Genomic DNA, 26,235 nt, shown 5'->3' on the forward strand with positions numbered 1-26,235 from the left:
CACAGCCATAAGCCCCTGAGCCAGCTCTGTTCTCCTCTAGATCCAATCCTTCCACCTGGACCAACAGAGCATCAAGGACACTTCTTGTATTTGTTGTTAGTCTCATGACACATTTTTCTACTGCACATGTCCAGTAATTTCTGAAAAACAAGACAAGGTAAAGATCATCAATAAAATAAACTCAATGTTAACAAAACAAAGCCTTGTCATGCAAGATAAAGAAGCACAGTTCTCCATCAAAGAAGCGAGGCTGTCACACAGAGTAAGGCTCGAGAAGCAGTGAAATAATCACCAGTCAGATGTTAAGAAATACCAGATAAACTCCATCAAATTCCCAGCTCCACGGATCATCTATGAATAGTCTCTCGATACACTGGATTACACTTGCTGTGTATAGGCGATAGCTCTTCTAGTGACTGCCATACCGTCTGTATACACGTTAGACAATGGAGACTCCTCGTTAGAAGCAGCTGAAGATCTGCCGAGTGTCTTCCCTGCTATTCTGGCTAGAAATTCAGCTCACATGCTACCCAACTTTTTCGGTTATCTGGAGAACTTGGACTCTAAAGACAGGATTTCATTGTGGTAAGTTGCACCTGCCACTATGCATCATAATTAGAGGTTGTTACTCTATATCAGATGCATTGTATGTAATAGTTTGCAGAATTTCTATTTCCTTGCAAACAAAACCCTATTGTGTTTGTACCAGCCCCACCACCTATGAATATCATTAACTACACTGTAGGATCAGAACAGACCAAAACGGTGACAACACCACGTCAATACTTGCTGAGTGGGCAGAAAACGTTAAGTTCTTGTACAAATCGGTGGACTTGAAGTCATCGGACGAGTGGCTGTATCCGAACCTTGACCCCTTCGAAGAGCATGACGAGAGGTTCGTCCATGTTGCCCAGCTGAGACAGGAAGGTCTGGAGGCGGCCAAGCGTTCAGGGGCAGATTACCTCTTTGTGAGTTATCAGTGTGGCCATCTCTAGCCTCGTTCCCGGCCCATCTATTGTAACGACCTAGCTAGGCTATCTCTAGACGTACCATTATGATACAGTGAAACCTGTCTATAGTGGTCACCCTGTAAGCAGGTAACCCTCTATAATACAGCCAGGTTAATGGGTCCCAAAGTCTCCATAGCATGTGTTTGGACCTGTGTTAGCAGGCCACTTATTTATTTCAATCACTGTTGGTCTGCCAAAAACAGTAGTAGATACAGTTTTAGTTATTGCAATTTTGTATCCACAGTATCTAGCTCAGATTTAACTATACAATTGTTGTTTATCCAGCGGCTAGACTGTGACAACTTTCTGGTGAACAACAGGACACTACCGATTCTGATGGATCAGCAAAGGTAAGTCAGTGCATGTACAGTCCATAGGGAGGGGATCCCCTTTGCAATTGGGCAGTAACACAGGTTGATTGAAACACATGCTATGGAGACTTCGGGGCTTTTAACCTGTCTGTATTATTAGAGGGTGACCACACCGTAGCTCTGCTCAGATATGTACAGTGTAAAGCATTAAGAGTTTCCTCTGTCTGTGAGTGCCTGGCCTTTAGTTATGGCTGACATTGGATTACTGTTTATTTTTCTCCATTGGTGAACTATTTGATTTGTCTGTAATAGAGTGAGAGCAGTAACGCTTACCACTAATAAATACCCGGCCAAAATTTATTTTTCGTAGGTGTTCATGATTGGGCTAGTACGGAGGCCAGAAAGAAGGAACCGGATAATTTTAAGCCTGGACGAGCTCAACTTCAACTACACCCTCTTTGATGCTGGTGAGAGAAAATTAATAATTATACATCGTATGGAGTAAGGTTTTAGATAGTGCCTTATCACGTCCAACCCCAGATTGTCATTGAGAGAGGGTAGTGTTGAGATGTACTGCATGGTGTAGAGTATAGGTTCACTGTGTGTGAGGGGAGACATAACTGGCTATACAATACAGAGGGATGGGGGAGGAGACAATACACACTATAGCTAATTGATACACAACGATGTGGTGGGGAACTCATATTTAAAATAACCTCTTTTGTTTATTTTATCCCTGGCCACTACAGACAGTTGAATCAGAGCTACCTGGACAGTCTGGGCATCAAGTACCTACCCGGCTGGAAGGACCCTTGGGGAGAACGACCTATGACCTTTGGAGAGGTCGGCTGTTTCCTTAGTCACCACACGATATGGCAGCAGGTGAGTGGGCGTTAGTGGATACTAGTCTTGTTGATGTGTACAGAAAGTATTGCTACCTGTTGCATTGTGGGCACTTGTAACTGTGTGAAACCTGTCTAATGTAGTCACCCTCTATAATAGTACAGCCAGGTTAATGTGCTCCTAAGTCTCCTGTGTGCGGACACAAACATTGCTGTTTGAGCAAACTAGACACTAGCTTTCATGAACTGCTTTAACTGATAATGAGGCAGTGGTTGAAAAATAATAAACTACAAAGGCGACAAAAAACACTGTTTTCTAATCATATCGATCTAATCGTTGCTTTGTAGAATCCCCATAATGTTAAACTCATTACGATAAAAAGTTGATTGCGTGTCCGTTATGTCAACGCAGGGGATGAATGCTCTACTGAGCATCTTGATATAATAGCCACTGTTGGTCTGTCCAAGGGTAACCAGTATAGACAAGTCTTACTGTACCTCTCTTGCTCCCCAGATGATGACGGAGGGTCTGAATCAAATCCTGATTCTGGAGGATGATGTCGTGTTTGAGCCCTACTTCCGACATGACCTCACTAGAGTGCTGGAAGAGGCCAATCGGATCACACCAAACTGGGACCTCATGTGAGAGCTCTGGAGATATACAGTCTATTATTATACGCAATGTCCGTATTTCGTTAGACAATATTCCAATCTTTACTTACAAGTAGTTCAGTGCAACACCATAAATAAGGCACACCTTATAATCAGCTGACAGTAGTCTAGAAGTAAGAAAATTGCTGTCTAATTTCCTTGAACTATAACCATGCAAGTTTGGATTGTCCAACTTACAATAAATTAACGCTAGATTGTTGTATATAGATATGCATTTCATGGGGACGGGTCTTCTTCACTGTACTGGGCCTGTGACCATGGCAACCTGAACATGGTGAAACTACTTATGAAGAGGGGAGCAGATGTTAATATTCAGGACACAGACAATCAGACACCTCTTCATTATGGTGAGAGATGGAGTATTCCTTTACAGAGGGTGCTTGTGTGTTAATACATGTTGAAGCTAGCTGTCTGTTTGTAGATCTTTGTTTGAGTCCAATGCTCCCTCTACTGAATAGTGAGGGAAGTCAGTTTGGCTGTGTATCTATGGTAACCTGTGAGATCGTTTTGTATTAATGATGGTGATCAAATAAAATCACTATTCTTGTGTAATAAATAGTCCTTTGTTTAAAATTAATAGTGTAATTTGATTTTCGTGATTGATTGATTTTTGATTGTATTTCCTCTACAGCTGTGTCATGTGATCATCATGCTGTCATCTCTTATCTACTGCAAGTGGCCAAAGCAAGAACAGACATTGCAGATTGTGATGGCAACCTACCTCAAGATGTGACTGAGAATCAAGCAAACTAGACAACTTTTTAATTGGTTTTTGCATTAATTTTGCACATTATTTTCCCTTGCACTTATATATATATAATTATGACCACATTTTGTACTTGATCAAAGAGAATGTAACTGTATGGTGAAATGCATGGCAATGGTTGAGAAACAGTAGACACAAAAATTATAAGACAAAATGATGTAGTGTAAAGCAATCTACGTATCTATCAGAGGCTAGCTGCCATGGTAACAGTACAGTTAATAAGGTACAGAGTCAGTGTAGTAGTTCACACACTTAAGTGTGTCCATTCCTACTAGCCAGATCATAGGCAGTACTCCCAGCCTGTATAGTGGGTATGTGAGCAGTTAGTGATGAAGGGAAATAAGGAATTTTAACAGTTAAGCACAACCACTGGATTAAATGTTGCCATAGTTATGAACTATAGTATCATATATACAAGCATGACTCACATTAGTTTTGATTTTGACGTCAGCCTTGGCCTCCAACAACATTCTAACAACTCCATAGTGACCATTCTTACTGGCCATGTGCAATGCCGTCCAACCATTCTGTACAAATCCAAATAATTTAAAGCAGACAAGCAGTAAATCTCACCTTCTTTTGAATGTCAACTTGAGCCTTTGCAGCAATCAACACTTCCACTGCCCTCACATGACCATTATAAGCAGCTACAATCAACGCAGTGGCTCTTTTCTGTACAGAGTCAAGATAGTGTGAGCAGGTGAACCATCCCATCACTCATCACAGACCCACTCATTATACAATATCACATGACTATCTACACTAATGTCAGGGGATACACCAACTACCAGTGCTCTCCAGATCTAGAGGAGGTCCAACAAATGTACGCCTTGACTGCAAACTTGTATGTGAGCAGTTAGTGAAGGGAAATAAAGAATTTAATAGTAATTACACACGACCACAGGATTCATTGTTTCCATGGTTATGAACAAAATAATGCTACAGTATAGATGATTACAATTTTGTGACTCACATTACTCTTTTTGTTGACGTCAGCCTTGGCCTCCAACAACATTCTAACAACTCCACAGTGACCCTTCTTACTGGCCATGTGCAATGCTGTGGATCCATTCTGTACAATAACAAAATAATTTAATTAAGTAGACAAGCAGTAAATCTCACCTCATTTTGTTGAATGTCCACTTGAGCCTTTGCAGCAATCAACAATTCCACTGCCCTCACATGACCATTCTGAGCAGCTACATACAACGCAGTGACTCCATCCTGTACAGAGTCAAGATAGTGTGAGCAGGTGAACCATCACTCATCACAGACCCACTCATTACACAATATCACATGACTATCTACACTAATGTCAGGGATACACCAACTACCAGTGCTCTCTACACAAACATGACTAGCTCTGGTGTCTAATGGACCAGGTCAACAGAACATGGGGAGGCTCTGTGGCTAATGGCCTCTGAGATGTGTGTACAGCTACTTACACTCACCTCATAGGGCACATCAACATAGGCCCCAGCATCGATTAGGAGCTCTATACATTTCTGGTGACCATTGAAACTGGCTACAAAAAGAGGGGTCTCTCCCGACTGTACGTAGGAGGAAAACAATGTAAACAGCATGTTGTGGGAAATTGTTTGTACAACAAAACCAACCTTGTTTTGAGTGTTGACTGTAGCCTTGGCTGCTAAGAGGACCCTCACTATCTCATCATGTCTATTCATACTGGCTGCATGCAGAACTGTCTGGTTGTCCTGTTATAGACCATAACCATATAACTATATATCACAGCAGCTGGACCAGCTAATTGTACACTCTCCACTACTCAGTCCACTCATACACAGAGGTAGCCTCGCTCCCAGACCAATTTTTTTGTATGGAATGGAAGGGGAAAATGCGGCCTGGTGTCTACTGATAGTGCGCATGCACTTAGTTATGCTGTAAAATATGGGGAATTCCCTTCTTTTCCCCCTATCTACCGTGCTGTGCTTTTATTGTGTTGATCAAGAAGGCTTTCACACTAGTCTGAAGCTAAAAGAGGCTCTCGTCTACTTCACGACGGTCGTATGGTCGGGATGTCTGAGCTTGGAAGGACAGGCTATAGCAAGTCTTTGTGCTTCCTATGGTACTTCTAACTGCTGCTTGAGAAGACAACCCGACCATACAACCATCGTAGAACTAGAGTTAGATGAGAGCCTATTGGCCTCAGACTTCAACTAAGTGTACCAGCGTTCTTTGCCAACCATAGCTTCAGTATGGAAGTAGGTATTACGGAACATATTCCTAGTAAACGGACTAGTTTGCAAAAGTTTTACATTAGTGCACGATTACCATGCGCACTAACACCCAAGCAATGGACACCAGGCTTTTCCCCCTTCGAAAAAAAGTGGCCTGGGAACGAGGCTAACACAGAGGTGACAGTACACACACTCAACCATGGAATCAGCAGAGTACACAAACACCACCATGCATGCAGCGTGACTCACATTATTCTTGTTGTGAACATCAGTCTTGGCCTCCAACAACATTCTAACAACTCCACAGTGACCATTCTGACTGGCCATGTACAATGCTGAGGATCCATCCTGTACACATCCAACTAATTACTAACAGACAATAAGTAAATTTCACCTTCGCTTGAATGTTAACTTTAGCCTTTGCAGCTATCAACAATTCCACTGCCCTCACATGACCATTCTGAGCAGCTACAATCAACGCAGTGGATCCATCCTGTACAGAGTCAAGATAGTGTGAGCAGGTGAACCATCACTCATCACAGACCCACTCATTATACAATATCACATGACTATCTACACTAATGTCAGGGCAGGTTTCACACAGGATTTTTAGCTGGGAGGGGGAAACATTTAATTCAAGGGTCAGGGGTCGTTCCCCAAAGTTTTTGTAACGAAATGGTTATCAGAGGTACAATTTGGATTTTTGTCTGTTTCAAACCATGACATTTTACTAGCTAGTATACTCTTTTAAGGATGATAGACGTTTTTAAGTAGAAAAATCATACATTGTTATGACATCATTCATTTTACAAATTTAAACCTGCAGGGGACACCAACTACCAGTGCTCTCTACACAAACACGGACCAGGTCAACAGAACATGGGGAGCTAATGGCCTCTGAGATGTGTGTGCAGCTACTTACACTCACCTCTCTGGGTACATCAACATTGGCCCCAGCATCGATTAGAAGCTCCATACTTTTCTGGTGACCTTCGAAACTGGCTACCCAAAGAGGGGTTGCTCCCGACTGTACATAGGAGGAAAACAATGTAAACAGCATGTTGTGGGAAATGTGTTTGTACAACAAAACCAACCTTGATCTGAGTGTTGACAGTAGCCTTGGCTGCTAAGAGGACCCTCACTATCTCATCATGTCCATTGTCACTGGCCCAGCAAAGAGCACAATCCTGTAGAGACAATATCATCAACCAACGGACATATTGGCACTGTAGACAGTATATTCTCCTCACCTTGTCTGCCTGGTTAGGATCAGCCCCACACTCTAGTAGCTCCAGAACCACACCCACATTACCCGTCTTACAAACATCTAGAAATGCCTGGGAGAAAATACACTATCAGTAAACACACCCAAAGGATGGAATGACAAAAATTGTACGTACATGTATAATTGTCATGATTCTATAGCCACCCACACAGCATACAGTCGACACTTACACTATATAAGCTGACAATGCACATTTGATATCTCCACCCACTCACTCACGTACCATCCTGGGGTGCTGTAGACACAGCTTTCTGAGTGAGACAATCACTTCGTCAACTGATGGTCTCTGTTGAGGTCGGTCATGGAGGCAGCTAACAACAAGAGGATAAAGAGCGTGTTTATCCCCAATTTTGTCACCATGGACAGCAGTGCTTCGACGCATGAGCTCCTCCTTTCCTCCAATAGACTTGAAATAGTTGCAAATACTATGAGGTACAATCTTGACTTTAGGGAAATCACCGATAACTGTGTGAATGAGATGACCGAATGAGAAGATGTCCAGCTTGGTAGTGTAGGTGGGCGGCTCCACATGATACTCGGGAGGCATGTAGCTTGGATTTCCCGGGATATTTGTCAGAACATGAGTCAATCTCTCCAGATCAACATACCTGCAAACGAACATTAGGTTTTACATTTCTGCTTTTGTTTTCCCACATTAAGTATAAGTCTCATTTTTGTCTCTAACTCATTTTCAAAAAACTTTTGTTGCAAAAAAACGTACCTGGAGACACCCAGGTCTCCGATCTTGGCAGTGAGGTTCTCAGTGAGCAGGATGTTGGGGGCAGTGAGGTCACGGTGGATGAGGAGAGGGGTCAGAGAGTGGAGATAGTGAAGGCCCTTGGATACATCATACAGGATATGGATTCTAGTGGCGATATTCGTGTCTCGATGGGTTTCAACGAAATCAGCCAAGTCAGAATGAAGCCTCTTCATTATTAGACTGATGTCTTTCTTATCGCGGCCGTAATGGACTCCTACAAAACCGACAATGTTGGGGTGATGTAAAACACTCAGAATATGACATTCATTTCTGAACTTTGTTACAATGCTCTCCCTCTGTCCAAGGGATCGCTCTTGGAGCAATATGTGGTGTAGCTTCTTAGCAATGCAGTCTCTTCCATTCACTGTCACTCTAAAGACACAGCCATAAGCCCCTGAGCCAGCTTTGTTCTCCTCTAGATCCAATCCTTCCACCTGGACCACCAGGGCATCAAGGTCACTTCTTGTAGCCATTTTGGAGTTTTGCAGAAAAAGGGGGAGTATCTCGCTTTATTGATGGTCATACGATACAGTTTCCTATTACACATGCCCAGTAATTTCTGAAAAACAAGGTAGGGTCTAAATCATCAATATCAGGACACTAGTGTCCTGATATTGATGATTTAGACCCTGCACTCCTGTCAATATCAATAACAGCTCTTGTCAAGAAGTACAGTTCTCCATCAAAGAAGCGAGGCTGTCACACAGAGTAAGGCTCGAGAAGCAGTGAAATAATCACCAGTCAGATGTTCAGAAATACCAGATAAACTCCATCAAATTCCTAGCTCCACGGATTATCTATGGAATAGTCTCTCGATACACTGGATTGCACTTACTGTGTGCATAGCTCTCCTAGTGACTTCCATACCGTCTGTATACACGTTGGACAATGGAGACTCCTCGTTAGAAGCAGCTGAAGATCTGCCGAGTGTCTTCCTTGCTATTCTGGCTATATAGTAATTCAGCTCACATACTACCCAACTTTCTCGGTTATCTGGAGAACTTGGACTATCCTAAAGACAGGATTTCATTGTGGTAAGTTGCACCTGCTACTATGCATCATAATTAGAGGTTTTTACTCTACATTGTATGTAATAGTTTGCAGAATTTCTATTTCTGTTTCTTGCAAAACACTATTGTGTTTGTACCAGCCCCACCCACCTATGAATATCATTAACTACACTGTAGGATCAGAACAAACCGTAACGGTGACAACACCATGGCAATACTTGCTGAGTGGGCAGAAAACGTTAAGCTCTTGTACAAATCGGTGGATTTGAAATCATCACACGAGTGGCTGTATCTGAACCTTGACCCCTTCGAGGAGCATGATGAGAGGTTCGTCCATGTTGCCCAGCTGAGACAGGAAGGTCTGGAGGCGGCCGGGCGTTCAGGGGCAGACTATCTCTTTGTGAGTTATCAGTGTGGCCATCTCTAGCCTCGTTCCCGGCCCATCTATTGTAAGGACCTAGCTAGGCTATCTCTAGACGTACCATTATGATACAGTGAAACCTGTCTATAGTGGTCACCCTGTAAGCAGGTCCCCCTCTATAATACAGCCAGGTTAATGAGGCCCAAAGTCTCCATAGCATGTGTTTGGACCTGTGTTAGCAGGCCACCTCTTTATTTCAACCACTGTTAGTCTGCCCAAGACAGTAGTAGATACAGTTTTAGTTATTGCAATTTTGGTATCCATAGTCTAGCGGTGCTTTCATTATGCCTCGAGGCGTAGCCGCACGAGGGATACGGTAAAGCTGACTGTCTGTCTGTCTGTCTGTTCCAGCTGTAACTGCTCAACGGTTACAATGCGACGAAAACTAACAGCTTCTATAGGCTTGTAGCCACATTCTCTTGGATTTTGATTCGTGAATTAGCAAACTAAAGCTTCTTTCTCGAGTTATGGCTAGTTTGACTCACATTGAAGCTGTTGCAGTCTCTTCAGAATCTTTCATAGCATTATCTGTTCGCACAAACTTTCTATTCAACTTATAAGTTAGTTTTGCAATAAAGCGCTAGCTTTTTGTTAGCTACAAGAGCCAGAAAGAGCTGCTAAAGAAGCTAGCTATTTTAGTAGCCATTATTGATCTTGCAGACACACCCCTTATTCCTGGATGTAATGCGCATTTGCTCTCAATACCACATGTAAGAGAATCCAATTTGACCCCCAGATCCTGACAGAATCAATTTTCTTTTTTGTTGAAGTCCTGGAAAGCCACAAACTAACCTTTTCTGATAACTCTTTTTAGACTGCTGGTTATAGATACTACTTTCTGTTATTGAATTCTGCTTATCTCACAGACTACTGACCTTTGACAAAGGTTTGCTCCCATTGTTTGGCTACAGGCCATTTAAGACGATCAGTATGCACTATTAACTAGTACTGTGGACACCTCTTTCACTCAGAGTGTTATAGAAGAGGTAAATAATTTGCAATGTGCTTTAATTGTTTCACAAGAAAGAGGTGTCCACAGTACTAGTTAATAGTGCATACTGATCGTCTTAAATGGCCTGCGCTTGCAACACTCGTTGGTCTCAGTAGTAGATATTGACAGTTTTCATTATTAGTTTTGGTATCCACAGTATCTAGCCTATAACAATAAATTGTTATTTATCCAGCGGCTAGACTGTGACAACTTTCTGGTGAACAACAGGACACTACGGATTCTGATGGATGATCAGCAAAGGTAAGTCAGTGCGTGTACAGTCCATAGGGAGGGGATAACTTGTCTATATGTACGAGGCTTGCACTGAATACATTATTTGCTGACCTGTGCACTTTATTATGGTACATGTATGTACATGTAGAACAAGTTTGAATTGTCCCTTTCCCTCCACTGTAGATCTGCCTATGCACATTCTGAACACCGAGGTGTTTGGGTTCATGGTCAAACCAGAGGACTATGAGAGCCTGGACCACGCTGCCTCAACTTTAAGCTGGACAACCTTGGTGAGCCACTACTTGCCCACTAGACACTCTCCGTATCACTAATGTTTTGCGAGCATCTATGCGAACTTGGCGGGTTGATCAATTCGCAACAATAAAATCGCAAAATCTAAATCATTACTAGTAAATACACACGATCTTTGCCAGAACGTAATAGTTAGATCTAGCAAATGGTCTGCTTATTTGCAAAGGTTTTTCACCAACAAAATATTCTAGTAATACGGATCTCCCTTTCTTTTTGCTCTACTTTCTTTGCTGTACCACATAGTCACAAAATTTTTCCGCTGTACGCTATCTAATGTAGATCAGTGATTACCATACTGTTGTACCCGAAGATGTCAGATTTGTCATCTCTTCTGTTTTGGTACAACACATGCACAACTCTCTAACTGTTTTGCTTCCATGCATACAGGCTATTGAAGGAGATTGCTGTAACCAGAGACCAGATGGTCTGGATGGTTACACTTCGATTACCATACTGTTGTACCCGAAGATGTCAGATTTGTCATCTCTTCTGTTTTGGTACAACACATGCACAACTCTCTAACTGTTTTGCTTCCATACATACAGGCTATTGAAGGAGACTGCTGTAACCAGAGACCAGATGGCCTGGATGGTTACACTTCACTGAGAGAATGGTAATCACACATGGTTTAGTGGGGAGGGGGAATTTTTAATCTTCTGATAAATTTTGGGTTTTTTTTTATGTCCTTTCAAACCATTAATTAATTAATTAAGGATGTATTTCGTAATATTTTTCAGATTTCTGTGATGGTTGATTGATTGTATACATTTTCTCTACAGCTGTGCCATGTGATCATCATGCGCTGTCATCATCTCTTATCTGCAAGTGGAGATATTGCAGATTCCTCTCAAGATGTGATTGAGAATCGAAAGCAACTAGATAACTTTTTAATTGCGTACTTTTGTTCTTTTGTTATTAATTTTGCACATTTCCATTATTGACCAATTTTCAAGTTTTTACATGATCAAAGAGCTGTATGGGAAATGCATGGCAATGGTTGAGAAACAGTAGACACAAAAATTATAAGACAAAATGATGTAGTGTAAAGCAATCTACGTATCTATCAGAGGCTAGCTGCCATGGTAACAATACAGTTAATAAGGTACAGAGTCTGCTAGTGTAACAGTTCATCACACACTTGAGTGTGTCCATTCCTACTAGCCACATCATAGGCAGTACGTCCGTCCTGTATAGTGGGTATGTGAGCAGTTAGTGATGAAGGGAAATAAGGAATTTTAACAGTGGAGACAGAAACACACACAACCAGTGGACACCCAGTTGCCATGGTGATAAACAAATGCCAATTACAATCATGCACTGTGACTCACATTATCCTTCATGTTGACATCAGCCTTGACCTCCAACAACATTCTAACAACTCCACAGTGACCCTCCTGACTGGCAATGTGCAATGCCGTAAAACCATTCTGTGTACCATATTATAGCAGGTAATTTTCATGGGGTAAAAATTCGTCAAACTAAAGTAAGTAAAATTTCGTTTAGTCTTATTGCCTGCACTGCATTCATATGTTCCGATAAGCCACGCCTACGTTGTAGAGGTCAGCTTGCCCACAAAAATAACGAATATTTTACCCCACGAAAATGACCTGCTATATACGCTATTAAATGCCTCTCGCCTGTTATGCTTTCGCTCAAAATATAGTTGAAGTTTACATTAAAGTAAGCATTTGCAATGAGACAACGAATTCCATCTTAAATGGCCTGTAGCCAAACAGTGGGAGCAAACCTTTAGTCTGTAGTCAGTGAGAATAGAAGCACAGAAAGTAGATCCATAACAAATAGACTGAAAAAATGAGTATATAATTATCTATCTATAACTGAGAAGACTAGAGCACTGAAGTGCTAACCCTCGGCTGTTTACTTGAATGCATGGAAGCTGGCTAAGTAGCAAGTAACATGAGCAATGAAAGTCCATCGTTCCTGGTACAGGATCACTTCAGCTCTAAATATGTATCTCGAAAAAGGACACACGTAGCTACCTAGAGGCCAAAGTGCAAGTTTAAGCTTCTTAGCTTTTGCTTGCTTTTATATGACAATTAATGAAGCTTTAATTAACATCGAAATCTGTCGAAAATAATAACTTAATTGTTGTGTGATAAACGCAGTGCTATGGCATCCATCCAGGTGAGCATACTCATAAATTACAAACAGACAATCTCAACAACAAACCAACAGACTACTATACCCACTGGCCTCGGCACGGCCTCAGGTAAAAAGACTTGCATTTATTGTATATAATTATCATTGTAGTGTTTTGTGGTTTACCGGGACCAAGAAAATTGAATCTGGGGTTCAAAATGGATTGTCTCACATGTGGGATAAGCGCGCACGCGCATTACATACACAGGACTAAGGGTGTGTCTGCAAGATGTCAAGTTCACAAATGGCTTTACTGAATAGCTACCTGCTTTAACAGATCTTTTGTATAGCAAACAAAAAAGTGCTTTAGTGCAAGGCTTACACATAACTATGTTGAATAGAAAGTTTGTGCGAACAAAGTATGCTTCTGAAGAGACTGCAATTAACAGCCTTCACTGTGAGTCAAATCCAAAAGAACGTGGCTAGAAGCTGTTAGTTTTCGTCACATTGCAACTGTTCAGCAGTTACAGCTGGAACAGACAAGCAGTAGCTATCAGTGATATCCTCGACCACAGATTCAATGATTCTGTACCATTTTACTGTTGCCATTGAATTTTTGTTACTATTACGTGGAGCATATACTTCACATGTTAAGAGAGCAGTTCCATTGTGTGACACATGGCAGTCACTGTCGTTACCAGGTGCAGTTATATTCCAGTAACAGCATTGTTCTGTAACCAAAGTTCAATGATATTAACTACTCACAAAAATAATTATGTTACCTAAACAATTCTGTCCCATTGAAGAGGGCACCAGTAGCACTAGCAGGAACAGTAACATTATTTACTCGCAGCTATAATAGTATCGATCGATCACTATGGCTCGACTTTAAGCAGTGAAGCAGTCTGTTAGCTTTATTGTAAAGTCCATATAGCTAATGCAGAACATATTATACTGAAAGAACGCATTCCCTATATCCTGTTACCATTTTACTGTTGTAAAATATATTATATGTTATATAACAGCATAGCTTATAAACAGCTTATACTCCCTGTATAACATTAGGAAAACATGCATCACATTGACATGCATACTCAAAACATTCAAGGAAACTTGCGTGGTTGGTACATAGATCTACATAGTGCAGTAATAGAGACTTTTATTGAGTTTGCATGATTGTGCAAAACACAATTAGCTTACAAAGTATAGCAAAACTGTTAGATGGGTATATGCGATGTACTGTTTCAGTTTCAACATGCACAGGTATAAGCACTATTACAGTAAACAAGTGGTGAGAACTATCCATTTCTGGTACACATACACAACCACATTGTCATCTTTAATTACAGTCTGGCTTTAAGACTTCACTTTGTGATCCAGCTGGTGACAGCTAGACTACACAGGGGGTACTCTCACCACAGGGGAGTGTGTGTATTAATTGGACAGCTGGTCACATGGGAATCAAAAGAACTCTGTATCGTATCAATGAGAGGTTTATATGGCATGGACTCATCAAGGAAATGGTGTGTTTATTTTATTACTGCTATATCATAACGTTTACTGTGCGTCAAAGGTGTCTGGATGTGACATTTGTCAACGGGTCAATCAAAAGATGACATCCACGTCACCTGAACCTGTTTCTGTGAAAAGCCCAATCTACCACATTGGCATAGATTTTGTTGGACCTATCACTCCAATCTCTGAGGAGGGCATAATTAAATAATGACCATCAGTAACTATTTTACAAAATGGGTTGAGGCAATCCCCACTCCTACGAAGTGTGCAAGTGGTGTAGCTCATGCTCTCTTCAAGGTATGATGCATAATTCTAGCAAAGATCATGGTATCACATTGTCAATGTGATACCATGATCTTTGTCATGACACACAACTTTAATTGATTTGCAGTTGTTCATGCGCTCAATGAAGAAATTATATAGATCATAAACTGACGTAGGCCTTGGGAATTAATCATCGTCTTATGACACCATACCACCCCCCAGGTATATATAACTATAGATCTACTTATATTAATAGCTCCCTGCAATATAACCTGTTTCAACTGTGTGCATTCCAAAAGGTGCATTCATTGAAGACAGCTCTAAAAAAGAACTGAATGGTGTTGTATGCTTGTTGATTCTCTCGGTGAATTAAAATTGCTATACTATACGGCACAGCTAGCTCAGAAGTTTACAACTGCATCATTTTCATGTACAGGTAAATGGACTAGATGAACAGTTCAACTAGACCCTTCAGGGAATGCTAGTGAAGGTGACCCAAGACAGAAAAGAGCACTGGGATAGGTACTTAGACACCTGTGTTTATACTTACAATACAAGCCGACACGAACCAACCAAGTTCACACCATACTGAAGAAAGATTTTTACGAAAAAAACGAGCTGGCGGCAAAATGGATGCCAAGTACTTGGGTCCATTCACTATTACAAAGAGGCTTGGAAAGGGACTCTATTCCCTTTAACTAGTTGACAGTCCTACTGTCAAAGTAGAAAGAGTCAGTAGTGCCCACTAGAACTCAACAACTGCAACTTCCCTGCCACACAGCTCATCTCCTCATCCTCCCAATCCATGCGGGTTTGGTTGTGTATATTCTTACAAAGAGGAGATTCGCTAATAAATGGAAGCCTGAGGTGGTATCTGCATGAATGACAACTTGTGGAGGGCAGTCAGAGATACATGCCCAACACAGATGCATCCATCAGTTATACGAGGGAGAGCATGAATATTCTTACATTGATCCAGAAGATGTACGCATTCTAGCAAGAAATCCGATTGTCTAGATTAAAACAGACCAAGTAGCCACTTCAAGCAACATTGCTACTCCTGACAATAGCCATTATAAGACTAACTCTTTTATTTGCATGATTATGTATGTAGAATGTTTACTAAAGTTGTGGTCAGTGAAACCACACTAGTCAATATAATTATTTGTGTGGGCTGAAATGTTAAGCAATAAAGTGAGGGTGGATGATAAACTTATCCTGGAACTACTGTGAACAGAAGTTTCTTTAGATAGATAGTCTGTAGAAAGTTGTCATCCCAAATGAAAATTAATGTCCACCATTACAGTCTACCTTTTGCTCTCACTGTCTGTGCTGTGCACTATCAAGCAAGGTATGCACCTCCAGTTGCAATAATTATGACAAAATGTATTGGTCAATTAATTTTGTTCTATAAGTGCATCATAGTTTATATCTCTTTGTGGTCTACAGGTCAGAGTTGTCTTGATGGGTTTCCTTCAGTCACCAACAACACCTGTACATCATCATCATGCCCTTTCCAGGGGTCAAATCAGAACCGGCAGCTACGACTCTTCCCTTCCATGAGGATTACTTGTAATGGGATGCTAGTAGGATTGTCTGTAGCAGGAGAGACTCGAAAGAAAGGAAAAAATTACCCTATTCTGCAGATTTGGAGACCCACTAGCTCCACGTCCAATGACTATATCAGTGAATACCCATTCCCAATTGGATGCACACAGTTAGATCTACCTAACAATGTCTGGCAGTGTACCATCAGTCCATCCATTGATGTTGAGATGGGAGATATCATTGGGATCAATCTCCCTCGTAATCGTATGAACTCAGCATTTAGAATTTACTTCACGTCCCAAACATCTTTCACCAGCTACATACTAGGCAGTACATCAGACACAACATTCTCAGTACCTGGTTCTACTACTGCCAGTGTTCAACCTGTGCTTACTCTGGACATTCGTGAACAAGGTATTATTGCTGGACCGTTGGTTGGTGGTGTGGTTGGTGTGCTGCTGTTGGTACTAATTGTTTTATTTGTTGTCATACTTTTATTGTGGAACCGAAAGAGAAGTAGATATAACACGAACAAGGCAAGTCGGCGTGGTACCCATATTGAGAACATGGCATATGATGATGTCTGCATAAACACTGAGCCTGGTTCTATTATTCTACCAAGGGATAATATCAACTACGGTAAGATCAATATGTTGTGCATAACTTTGATTTGCTTGTATTAAAAAAAATACACATAACAGATATTGTCATGGAGAGTTGTGGTGACTATGACGAGATAAATGATAATCAACCAGTGGGGGATTACGAAACAACAATTAATCCGAATGATTATTGCTCCACTCCTCCTGTACCACCCCTCTCTGAACATGACATCCCCATGGCAACTATGGAATACAAAATCCCTGTGTCTACTCTGGGAAAGGTGTGTTGTGTACGGTATGACTATATTATCGTATAGCAGATTATTTTCCTGTGGTCGTATTCTTCCTATTTAGTCCAAACTGTTAATGAGCAAAATAGGTCCTATTCTGAGCTGTACGAAATTTTAGAATGTGATACTTAAAGTGTTAGGGTAGAATGGTTGTTTATATTGCTTTGTTAGTTTATGATGAAAGCTGTGAAATGAAAGTGTGTTAAGCAAGTGTCGTTTGCCGCAATGCAGGGGATCATCCCTCACCCGCTGCAGGGGATCATCCCCCCTGGAGAGTGGGGGTTGGTGGTCCCATCACAAGAGCAGAGGAGCCAGGCCTCGACTCAGAATGATGTCTCCGGGAAAGAGCTCTGTGCTGCCATCAAAACTGTGAGCTCATAATATTATTCATAATGTGTGTGTGTGTGTGTTGTTTGCCTAGTGTTTAGTGCGTGTGTGTGTGTGGGTTAGTTTCTCCACCATTGACACTAATGAGTATAGATGGAAGTATGGAGAAAGTAATGGTAAGTTCAGTTCATTGCAGGTACATGTATATATCCGGTACATATGAAATTTATACTAAGGTGTCAATCGAGGACTTCATACTTTCTGGACATTCATATATTGACGTTATCATCTCACCTTTATTGACTTGCAATTGCTCTCCTTTATGTGCAAGTGCAGTGATTTCACTATATCCACTGGAGTTGAAAGTACACACAATATCATCTCAAAGCCTTACATAGAACAAGTTTTCATTACAATGGACACTGATTGTATACATCTACTTCTTCCCAAATCACGTATGCATACACTTGCTTCATGCTGATTCTGCATATACATACCACCCGTGATATAATTGTTGTACACCTACACCACCCACGCCCACACACCCACACCACCCTCACAGTCCCAGTACAGTTATGCAGGACCAGCTCCCAAGTTCTTTGAGGAGTGTGAGACGTACTGGGCACCGTCCTCACAGGCTAACGAACTCTACGAGCAGCTGGCAGCAAGGAAGTACCGGGAGATACTCAGAGAACAAATACAGTAATGCTTTTTGCTTTCTAAAAATTAAACTTCTTCCAGTAACAAGGCTGCTTAAAGCAAAACCTGTACAGAGTGGTGCTAGCTATGCCTATGGAAATGTGTGTGTATCATGAATGTGTTTTTACAGGATAACCGAGTTCCTAGGAAGTGGAGCGTTTGGTACAGTCAACAAGGGTGTGTGGCAGAGCCCGGGGGGAGCCATGGAGGTGGCCATCAAGACCAACCAGAGCAAAGATGAGGAAGACAAAGTCAAGTTCCTCCAGGAGGCGGCTATCATGGGTCAGTTCAGACATCCCAACGTGGTCAAGCTGTACGGAGTGGTTACTGTGGGGGAACCAGTAAGTCAACACTATTTTAATATTCACTGTCTTTCAAAAAATATAAATTAGCACATTCGAATCAATAGCTGTTTTTGAAAGACTATCATTGATAGGTGATGATTGTTTTGGACTTGCTGTCAAATGGAGACTTGCGACACTTTCTCATAAAGATGCAACCAGAGTAAGTGCTATCCTATAATTGCATACAGCTGTCAATGTCTTGTACCTATGTGATAGCAGATCAGGAGAGATGGTTCCTTCAAACACTCCTAAACTATTGTTGAAGTTCTGCCAGCAAATCTCGAGTGGAATGGACTATCTAGCCAGGAAAGCGTTTGTGCACAGAGATCTTGCAGCCAGGAACATACTGGTGTCAGAGGACAAAGTGTGCAAGGTGTGAAACCATAATTACAGTGTTGAAATTAACTAACAAATTCACAGATAAGTGATTTTGGTATGTCACGTGATCTGATGGACGAGAGTTACTATGTGTCCCAGGGAGGTAAGATACCTGTCAAGTGGACAGCCCCAGAGGTGAGTGTATACCGTTGCTCAAGGTAGGGTGGGTCATGTTCTGCTTTGCTGCTATAGGCCCTCAATTTCAAAAAGTATTCAGTGGCCAGTGATGTGTGGAGCTTTGGTTGTGTCATGTACGAGATATGGAGTCTGGGGCACAAACCATTTGAAGATTCTTCAAACGTGGAGGTATATTTTACATTCAGTACAGCTTGATAATTGTTGTAAATATACGTATTATATACAGACGATCAAGATGGTAGACAAAGGAGTTCGATTGCCACCTCCACCTGGGTGCCCTCGAGAGTTGTACAAGCTCATGATTGAGTGCTGGTGAGTGCTTCTTTGTACTTCTACTATCAGTCAAAATTAATAATACTCCATGTTCTGCACACTGCAGGCATTCTGAGACGTCAAGACGTCCCTCGTTCCACCAGCTGGTGGAGATGCTCTCACAGGCGGACTTTGAACTGCTACTCTGGAATAAGACTGACAGTGGAGTGGGGCCGCAGGTGACGGTGGTGGGGACGTCATTGGAGGCAGCAAAGAACTTGTACACTGACTTGCAAAATGCATATATGAAGCAACCAAACAATTGAATACTGCTCATCATGCGTGTACACTACCCTCCACACTTAATGTTTTGCATAATTTTGTGATCAAATTGTGTGGGCTGAAATGTTACGCACACTATAGCCACTGGCCCCACGTCCAATGAAGATACTACCCATTCCCAATTGGATGCACACAGTTAGATCTACCTAACAATGTCTGGAAGTGTAACATCAGTCCATCCATTGACGTTGAGGTGGGAGATATCATTGGGATCAATCTCCCTCGGAATCGTGATAAGAACTGGAATTTACTTAACGTCCCTAACATCTTTTACCAGCTACGTACTAGGCAGTACATCAGCCTCAACATCTAAGTATACCATGGATCTACTATATACTAGCGGCTGACAAAGAAATCTGATCAGACAATCAGTTGACAAAGAAAATCAGAAAATTCCAAGAACTGTGAATCACTTCTATAGGATTTTTCTACTATGAAGGGCATCTATGCTCTATGGGTATAATGGGTTCGTGTAAAGTGTATCTAGAAAGTGAAAGTACTAAGAGAATGCAGTGATGTCATTGTAATGAGGTCATGAATCAATGTAATGGGATCGAGTACCGTATATATAGCTGGTAATTTTCGTGCGGTAAAAAATTTGTTTATCTGGAAAACTGTGGTTTTCGTTAGTAAAAATTTCATTTAGCCTCATTGCCTGCACTTGCATTTATACGTTCCGGTAAAGCCATGCCTACGTTAAAATTTCGTGGGGTAAAAATTCGTGTTACTGTTTCTGTTACTACCGCAAACTATGAATATCATTAACGCTGATGGCCAAAACCCGTCAGCTGAAAGTTGACACCAGTAAATTACCCCTTACGAATGATCAAAGAGTCCATTGATTGTTAAAAGTTGTTGAGTGTTAAAAGTGCACTTTGGGTGAATGTATAGAATTTTCATACCTTCAGAGATATCCTCAACCACATATTCTGTACCACTTTACTGTTTCTGTAAATTGTTGTTACTATCACGTGGAGCAACACAACTTAGGACACCAGTTCCATCTAAATTGTGACACATGACAGTCACTGTTGTTGCCGGGTACTACGCGATATATACCAGTAACAGCATCGCTCTGAATGAATGAGCAAAGGGAATTATTGAGAACTATCCTGCTTCGTGCAGCTGCCATACTTATTTTTCGTAAGTAATCCCTTTTACAGCAATCGTTTATTTTGGCATACCGCTTTGAACTATAAGTCAACATTATATAATTATCAATGCACACAAAAAACTCTAATTACCAGTGGGATCTTTTTTGTACTTGAAAGTTACAATAATTATATCACATGCAGTGACAGAAAAAGCTATCTTAATCCTTCGCAATTCTTGTTACACACTAATGAGTTATGAATTTTGGAGCACCTACACAATAATTATGCAGTTCAATACACACACAAAATTAACATACATGTACCCAAATTAATAATTATTTGCACTCTACAAGGTTGATCAATTAGTCAGTGTGTATCCACACTTCATGTACGTCTGTCAACTCATCAAAAGGGAATGCCTGAATCTGAGCAGCTTCTTTTCTGTGCTCCAGTTTATCCTCTAACACTTTCGGTGCAGTAGGGAAGATATCGTATTGTGGGTCATCGAATACTCTCTCTTTCCCTTCCTCACTTCTCGATTGATCTAAGAGCTGTTCTTGGATTTTGATGTTTTGCTTACTGGGATCATTATAATTGAGTACACCATAAGCCGGAACAGTTGTGTTTGATTTGCGTTTAGGGATAGGTGTAGTCTGTTCCGGCTCGTTTGAAGTGATGGCGATGGTGGTACCGTTTGAAACAGCTTCCTCAAGAATATGATACTCACAGCTACCAGATGATTCATTTGCAAGTGTATTCTGTTGCTGAGCTGTCTTCACTACGCTGCCAAGATTTTCATATTGGTTGTCTTGAGATGTTTCTTCAACTGAGTTTCCCATCAATGTCAACTTGTGTGCATGTGTTCTGCTGTAGCGATGATCTTCCATGGAGTCCTCAGCTTTAATGGTGGCCTTTTGGCCTGGATTACTAACAAGGGAATGATCAAGAACATTGTATTGATTCTGAGATGAACGGCTAGTGGAAAAGCTATCGAAAGAACTTGGTGGTTGTTTTGACAGTTTATTATCACAAACATCTTCATAATATTGTGAGCTTTCAATTTGCAGTTGCTGTTTCGTATTGACAGCGGTTTTGTCTTTGTCTTGACTCACAGCCAAAATAATTTCATACGTGTGTGGTTCACCCTGATCTCCTTCTAGGTCAGTTGTTTGGAGGACATTGGTTTCTGCTTGATGCTCCAGCTCATTGTACTCATGCTCTACCATTTTGTCACAGTCTGTAAGTGCTCTTTTACGATCACTGGCTGGCTCTTCAGTGTGTTCAACAGGTCGTGGGTTTTCCACATCTTCGTACTGGTGGACTTTCCTTCTTTTGAGACGCACAACTTGAGCATTATATCTATCTGAGGTATGATCCATTTCAGTTTGAGCAACACTTTGTACAACTGCAATGTATAAGAGAGATAATAATTATAATTATGCAAGATACTAAAGTTCCTAGTGACAAGGATTTTGGTCAAGATGGCCTAAGTAAATTAACAAGTTGTGGGTTCCCGCTACAAAAGGTCGTCTTACAACCACCTAGGACCACAACAATTACAACAAACAATGCTTCTATGAAGAAGCGTTACATGCATGCATCAGTGCTTCTCCTATTTCCATTCCAACCTTTTCTTCTAGTTTTCTTTCTCCAGCATATACAGATTCCAGCACAGCAGATCAGAATGACCATCAGTATGAGTGTGAATCCCGCAGCTGGTACTGTCACTCCAAGACAGGCTACAAATCCTAAGTTTGTTAATTCTAGCTTACCACGACATAGTTCTGGTTGAGTGGGTGTTGCTGGCGGAGTAGACACTGATAGTGTGGTTGATGACACAGTCTGTATTGAAGAGGTTGGTATTACTTGACAAGATGAAGAATTGTCTACTGCGCAAACTGGACTTTGCTGATAATTATATTTGAAATAACCAGAGCTTGTATTGAAAGTAATATTCACATACGCTGATGGGATGAAGCAAAACCCGTCAGCTGAAAGTTGACACCAGTAAACACCACTGTCTGAAGAATTGACATTACGAATGATTAGTTGATATCTGTCTTCAAAGATTGAAGTGTTAGATGCATTTTTAGTTGACGTTTTGGAATTGTCATATCTATCAGTGACATTCTCGATCACAGATTCGTTGTTTCTGTACCATTTTACTGTGTTGCCAATGAATTGTTGCTACTGTCACGTGGAGCATATACTTCACATGTTAAGACAACAGTTCCATTGTATGACACATGGCAGTCACTATAGTTGCCGGATACTTGCTTATACAAGTAACAGCATAGCTCTAGAATCAATTCAATGAATCAAATTTTGAAACTACAATAAAAATTATATTTATTTACTGGGTATCAGTTCTGTCCCATTGAGGAGGGCACTAGTAGCACTAGAACAATAACACTTTACTCGCAGCTATATAGAATATTGATTATTGACTACTATAGCTCGACTTTAAGCAGTGAAGCAGAGTTATAGCTATAATTCAGTGGCGTAAAACTAGCAATGAGGCAGAGGAGGCCCTTGCCTCCTGTACTTTTGAACTTCAAGTGTAATGTGACTCACCTCACTAGCTTTTAATAGCTCTGGCTAGCTAACTTTTGGATAACTAGTCTAGCTAACTAGATATACAGAATGAGCAGAAAATGACCTCTTCACTGTCTTGTTGATGAAGAAAAGAGAAGAAGAGCCAGGGGCGGATCCAGGAAAAATGAAAGGGGGGGCTAGTAGAAAGGGGCGAAGCCCCGTACGAGGGTGGCGGAGCCACCCAGGGGGTGGGTATGGGAGGGGAAATTTTTTGCTTTTTACAATTTGCTCACACTTTTACCTTTGAACTGTCATATTAATAAGTGAATACTGAATATGAAAAAGTTAATACAAAAAACTCGTTCTAATCAACAAAAGGATGTATACTGTAGATGTTACATCTACATTCATGCACTCTTGGTACATAAAAGAATCACAATGCCTACCCAGACTGCACTGAGAGTGAGAGGAGATAAGGCTGCTTCCTTGCAACTAGCTGAAAAAGTCTGAGATCTGCTCCATGTTGCAGCTCAACAGCATGCACAATAGCCTCCTTCACAAGGCCTAGGAAAAGAGGCCTGGGATTAGCCTCGATTCCAGGCCGCTCTAATTAGGCCTTGTGAAGGAGGCTAGCCTGGAATATGATAGCCTCCTTCACCGACCTTTGAAAGAAGGCCTGCTATCGACTGCTTGCGCATGCTCCAAATTATTGGATTTTTTCCCGTAAATATTTCTATAATACTATAATATTGGGTTTTTTATCCGTAAATATTTCTATAATACTGGATACATCAGAGAAAATATTCTAAAAGTCATACACAGAGCTATATAGCTAGCTAGCTAGAAACAGAGCTGTGTAGGTTTGTTGTACTGCTATTTTCTTCTGATAGAATCAGTAGCAGTAGTATAGTAGACTTTCACCAAAGTTAGTGTTAAATGGGCGTGGCCTGTCCATATAGGCTCTTATCAGCCGTCACTCCTTTCAGACGATCGTCATCCACACTGTTGCAGGCTGTGAGTCTTTTGTTAACATAGCAGGCTAAGGGTAGCTATCAGAGAATGCTATCCGATGGGCTAGAAACCTTCAATCGAACTTTCTATCTACTTCCTTCAATCCACTTCCTTTCGTTGTGATGTCATAGTTTTACTGAGCATAAACGATGTTATCCAAAGCCCCCAGATACCGGGGGGGATATTAGCGCATGCGCAAGCAGTCGATACCAGGCCCACTTCCCGCCTGGGATCGAGGCTACTAGCTAGCTAGCAGTATAGTATGTCCAGCTAGCTAGCCTACATCCTTTATACTCTTAGTAGCTAGACTTGGCTATTGTCTAGCATCTCTTAAGTCAGTGAGTCTACATGCAGATGCATAAGTAACAAGGTTGGTGGCAAAATTGTTGTAACCTCAGACTAGGTAGTTTTTTCAAAAGGGGGGGGCTTCAGCCCCCTCAAAATCACCCCTGGATCCGCCCCTGAGAGCAGGTACCGTATAGCGGGTATATTTCGAGGGTACAAATTTTCGCGGATGGACCATTACAAAGGATTTTGCGGATTTTATTTTCGTGGTCTGAGAGTTCCAGCCTTTTGGCGCATGCGCACATCAACATGCAGCTGTACCTCCACACTGTTAGCCTCGAATCCAGGCCTAGCCTATACGGTGAGGCACCTCTTATTGTCGATAGGTGTGGTCAATAATACTGAACACGCCTACTATTCAATAAAGATATAAATTTTCGTGGGTATAAATTTTTGCGGTAGAGGCTCAATCCGTGAAAACCGCGAACATTTATACCCTCGAAATATACCCGCTATACGGTAAATAGCAGTTTACTGCCATTTGCATGCACTTCTACGCGATAATTAGTGGGTGTGGTTTTCGGGTAAACATTTTGCGGGGGTGTTGCCTCCTTCCCACGTATATTTTCTAGTTACGCCCCGTATTGGACCGGCAACTGACTTATCCGCTTCCTACCTTTCTTGGGCCAACAGTTCCTCTGGAGATCATCATTCCAGTTATTGTTGTTATCTTTGTATTGGTCGTGTGTTTACTGATGATTGTGATTGTTGGGCCTTTATGCTAATGCAGAACATAATTATTGAAAGAATGCATTCCCTATATCCTGCATGTTATATAACAGGGTTATATAACAGCATAGCTTAGTCAGAATAAACAGCTTTTACTCCCTGTATAACATTAGGAAAACATGCATCACAATTATTGACATGCATACTCAAAACATTCAAGGAAACGTGCGTGGTTGGTACATAGATCTACATAAACACAATTAGCTCAAAGTATAGCAAAACTGTTGATGGGTACATGCAATTAATGGTACTGTTTCAGTTTCAACATGCACATACATAAGCACTGTTACAGTAAACAAGTGGTTTGAACTATCCATTTCTATCACATACTTTAGGCGCAACGGCCTTTTAAACTTCACTTTGTGATTCAGCTGGTGACAGACTATATGCAGGGGGTACTCTCATCACAGGGGAGCGTGTGTATTAATTGGACAGGGACAGGGACATAGCTTGCTCCCCCACACTCACGGGCACCCTCCCTCTAGATCACAAACGTATGTAGAGCTTGGCACATTACGGTAAGCAACGAAGTCTCTACTGTTAAAATATCCATTTCTACCACAACGTTGTGATTCTTATAATAATCAGTGTGCCTACTTTGTGACGTAGCTGACGACTGACTACAGATCACGTATAAAGACAGAGTTTAGAAAGCAAAAAAAGTACGATAAGCAAAAAGTGTCGCTATTACACTGACAGCAACTTTTACTTAGTCAGCAACTTTTACTTAGTTTGCTTATTGTTTCATAATAATTATCACCGGTACCGTTTTGTACACTGTACTTCCTTATAAGGTCGTTTTGATTCATGTCCTTGCTGCATGGATTATGACAACAGATACATTATTGACAGAACATCGTACCCAGATTTGACACAGGGGGGTTCCATATCAGACTCACCAGGATCACTG

At 41.3% G+C, this 26,235-nt stretch overlaps 5 protein-coding genes across 8 annotated transcripts in view; 2 read left to right on the top strand and 3 right to left on the bottom strand.

Annotated features, from left to right (window-relative positions):
• The first annotated feature begins 368 nt into the window (after positions 1–368).
• On the top strand, positions 369–3,832 carry LOC135342770 (uncharacterized). Its single transcript, XM_064539629.1, has 8 exons — positions 369–585; positions 746–968; positions 1,296–1,360; positions 1,692–1,788; positions 2,071–2,203; positions 2,678–2,805; positions 3,043–3,182; positions 3,467–3,832. Exons 5-8 carry the CDS (start codon positions 2,150–2,152, stop codon positions 3,586–3,588), a joined length of 444 nt encoding a protein of 147 aa, XP_064395699.1. The 5' UTR covers positions 369–585; positions 746–968; positions 1,296–1,360; positions 1,692–1,788; positions 2,071–2,149; the 3' UTR covers positions 3,589–3,832.
• On the bottom strand, positions 3,679–8,380 carry LOC135342627 (receptor-interacting serine/threonine-protein kinase 4-like). Its single transcript, XM_064539417.1, has 14 exons — positions 7,806–8,380; positions 7,308–7,692; positions 7,050–7,136; positions 6,894–6,986; positions 6,728–6,826; positions 6,194–6,292; positions 6,049–6,147; positions 5,218–5,316; positions 5,053–5,151; positions 4,724–4,825; positions 4,575–4,673; positions 4,175–4,273; positions 4,030–4,128; positions 3,679–3,901 (listed from the first exon to the last, which is right to left on the bottom strand). Exons 1-14 carry the CDS (start codon positions 8,315–8,317, stop codon positions 3,854–3,856), a joined length of 2,019 nt encoding a protein of 672 aa, XP_064395487.1. The 5' UTR covers positions 8,318–8,380; the 3' UTR covers positions 3,679–3,853.
• Positions 8,381–11,771: 3,391 nt separating this feature from the next.
• Positions 11,772–26,235, bottom strand: part of LOC135342663 (ankyrin repeat and protein kinase domain-containing protein 1-like) — a 49,522-nt gene continuing 35,058 nt past the window's right edge. Inside the window, exon 8 of one of the 3 annotated variants that reach the window (XM_064539459.1) lies at positions 11,772–11,998. In XM_064539459.1, coding sequence (XP_064395529.1) covers positions 11,833–11,998 — 166 coding nt within the window. In that variant the 3' untranslated portion in view covers positions 11,772–11,832. The remainder of the gene's footprint in view (positions 11,999–26,235) is intronic. The other 2 variants (XM_064539461.1, XR_010396895.1) reach the window with 2 other exon arrangements.
• LOC135343419 (RAF proto-oncogene serine/threonine-protein kinase-like) lies at positions 15,864–19,663 on the top strand. 2 transcript variants are annotated; one of them, XM_064540423.1, is made up of 12 exons: positions 15,864–16,042; positions 16,141–16,878; positions 16,941–17,122; positions 17,363–17,500; positions 18,021–18,160; positions 18,288–18,498; positions 18,594–18,661; positions 18,718–18,874; positions 18,922–19,014; positions 19,072–19,185; positions 19,244–19,329; positions 19,397–19,663. In XM_064540423.1, the coding sequence occupies exons 1-12, from the start codon at positions 15,982–15,984 to the stop codon at positions 19,593–19,595; spliced, it is 2,187 nt and encodes a 728-aa protein (XP_064396493.1). In that variant the 5' UTR covers positions 15,864–15,981; the 3' UTR covers positions 19,596–19,663. The 2 variants fall into 2 exon arrangements, with proteins under 2 accessions (XP_064396493.1, XP_064396494.1); XM_064540424.1 differs by having other exon boundaries at positions 15,865–16,042; positions 18,721–18,874.
• On the bottom strand, positions 20,896–22,768 carry LOC135342313 (uncharacterized). The gene is made up of 2 exons (XM_064539015.1): positions 22,334–22,768; positions 20,896–22,110 (listed from the first exon to the last, which is right to left on the bottom strand). The coding sequence occupies exons 1-2, from the start codon at positions 22,395–22,397 to the stop codon at positions 21,068–21,070; spliced, it is 1,107 nt and encodes a 368-aa protein (XP_064395085.1). The 5' UTR covers positions 22,398–22,768; the 3' UTR covers positions 20,896–21,067.

Source organism: Halichondria panicea, chromosome 10 (assembly GCF_963675165.1).
Source record: "Halichondria panicea chromosome 10, odHalPani1.1, whole genome shotgun sequence".
NCBI classification, from domain to species: domain Eukaryota; kingdom Metazoa; phylum Porifera; class Demospongiae; order Suberitida; family Halichondriidae; genus Halichondria; species Halichondria panicea.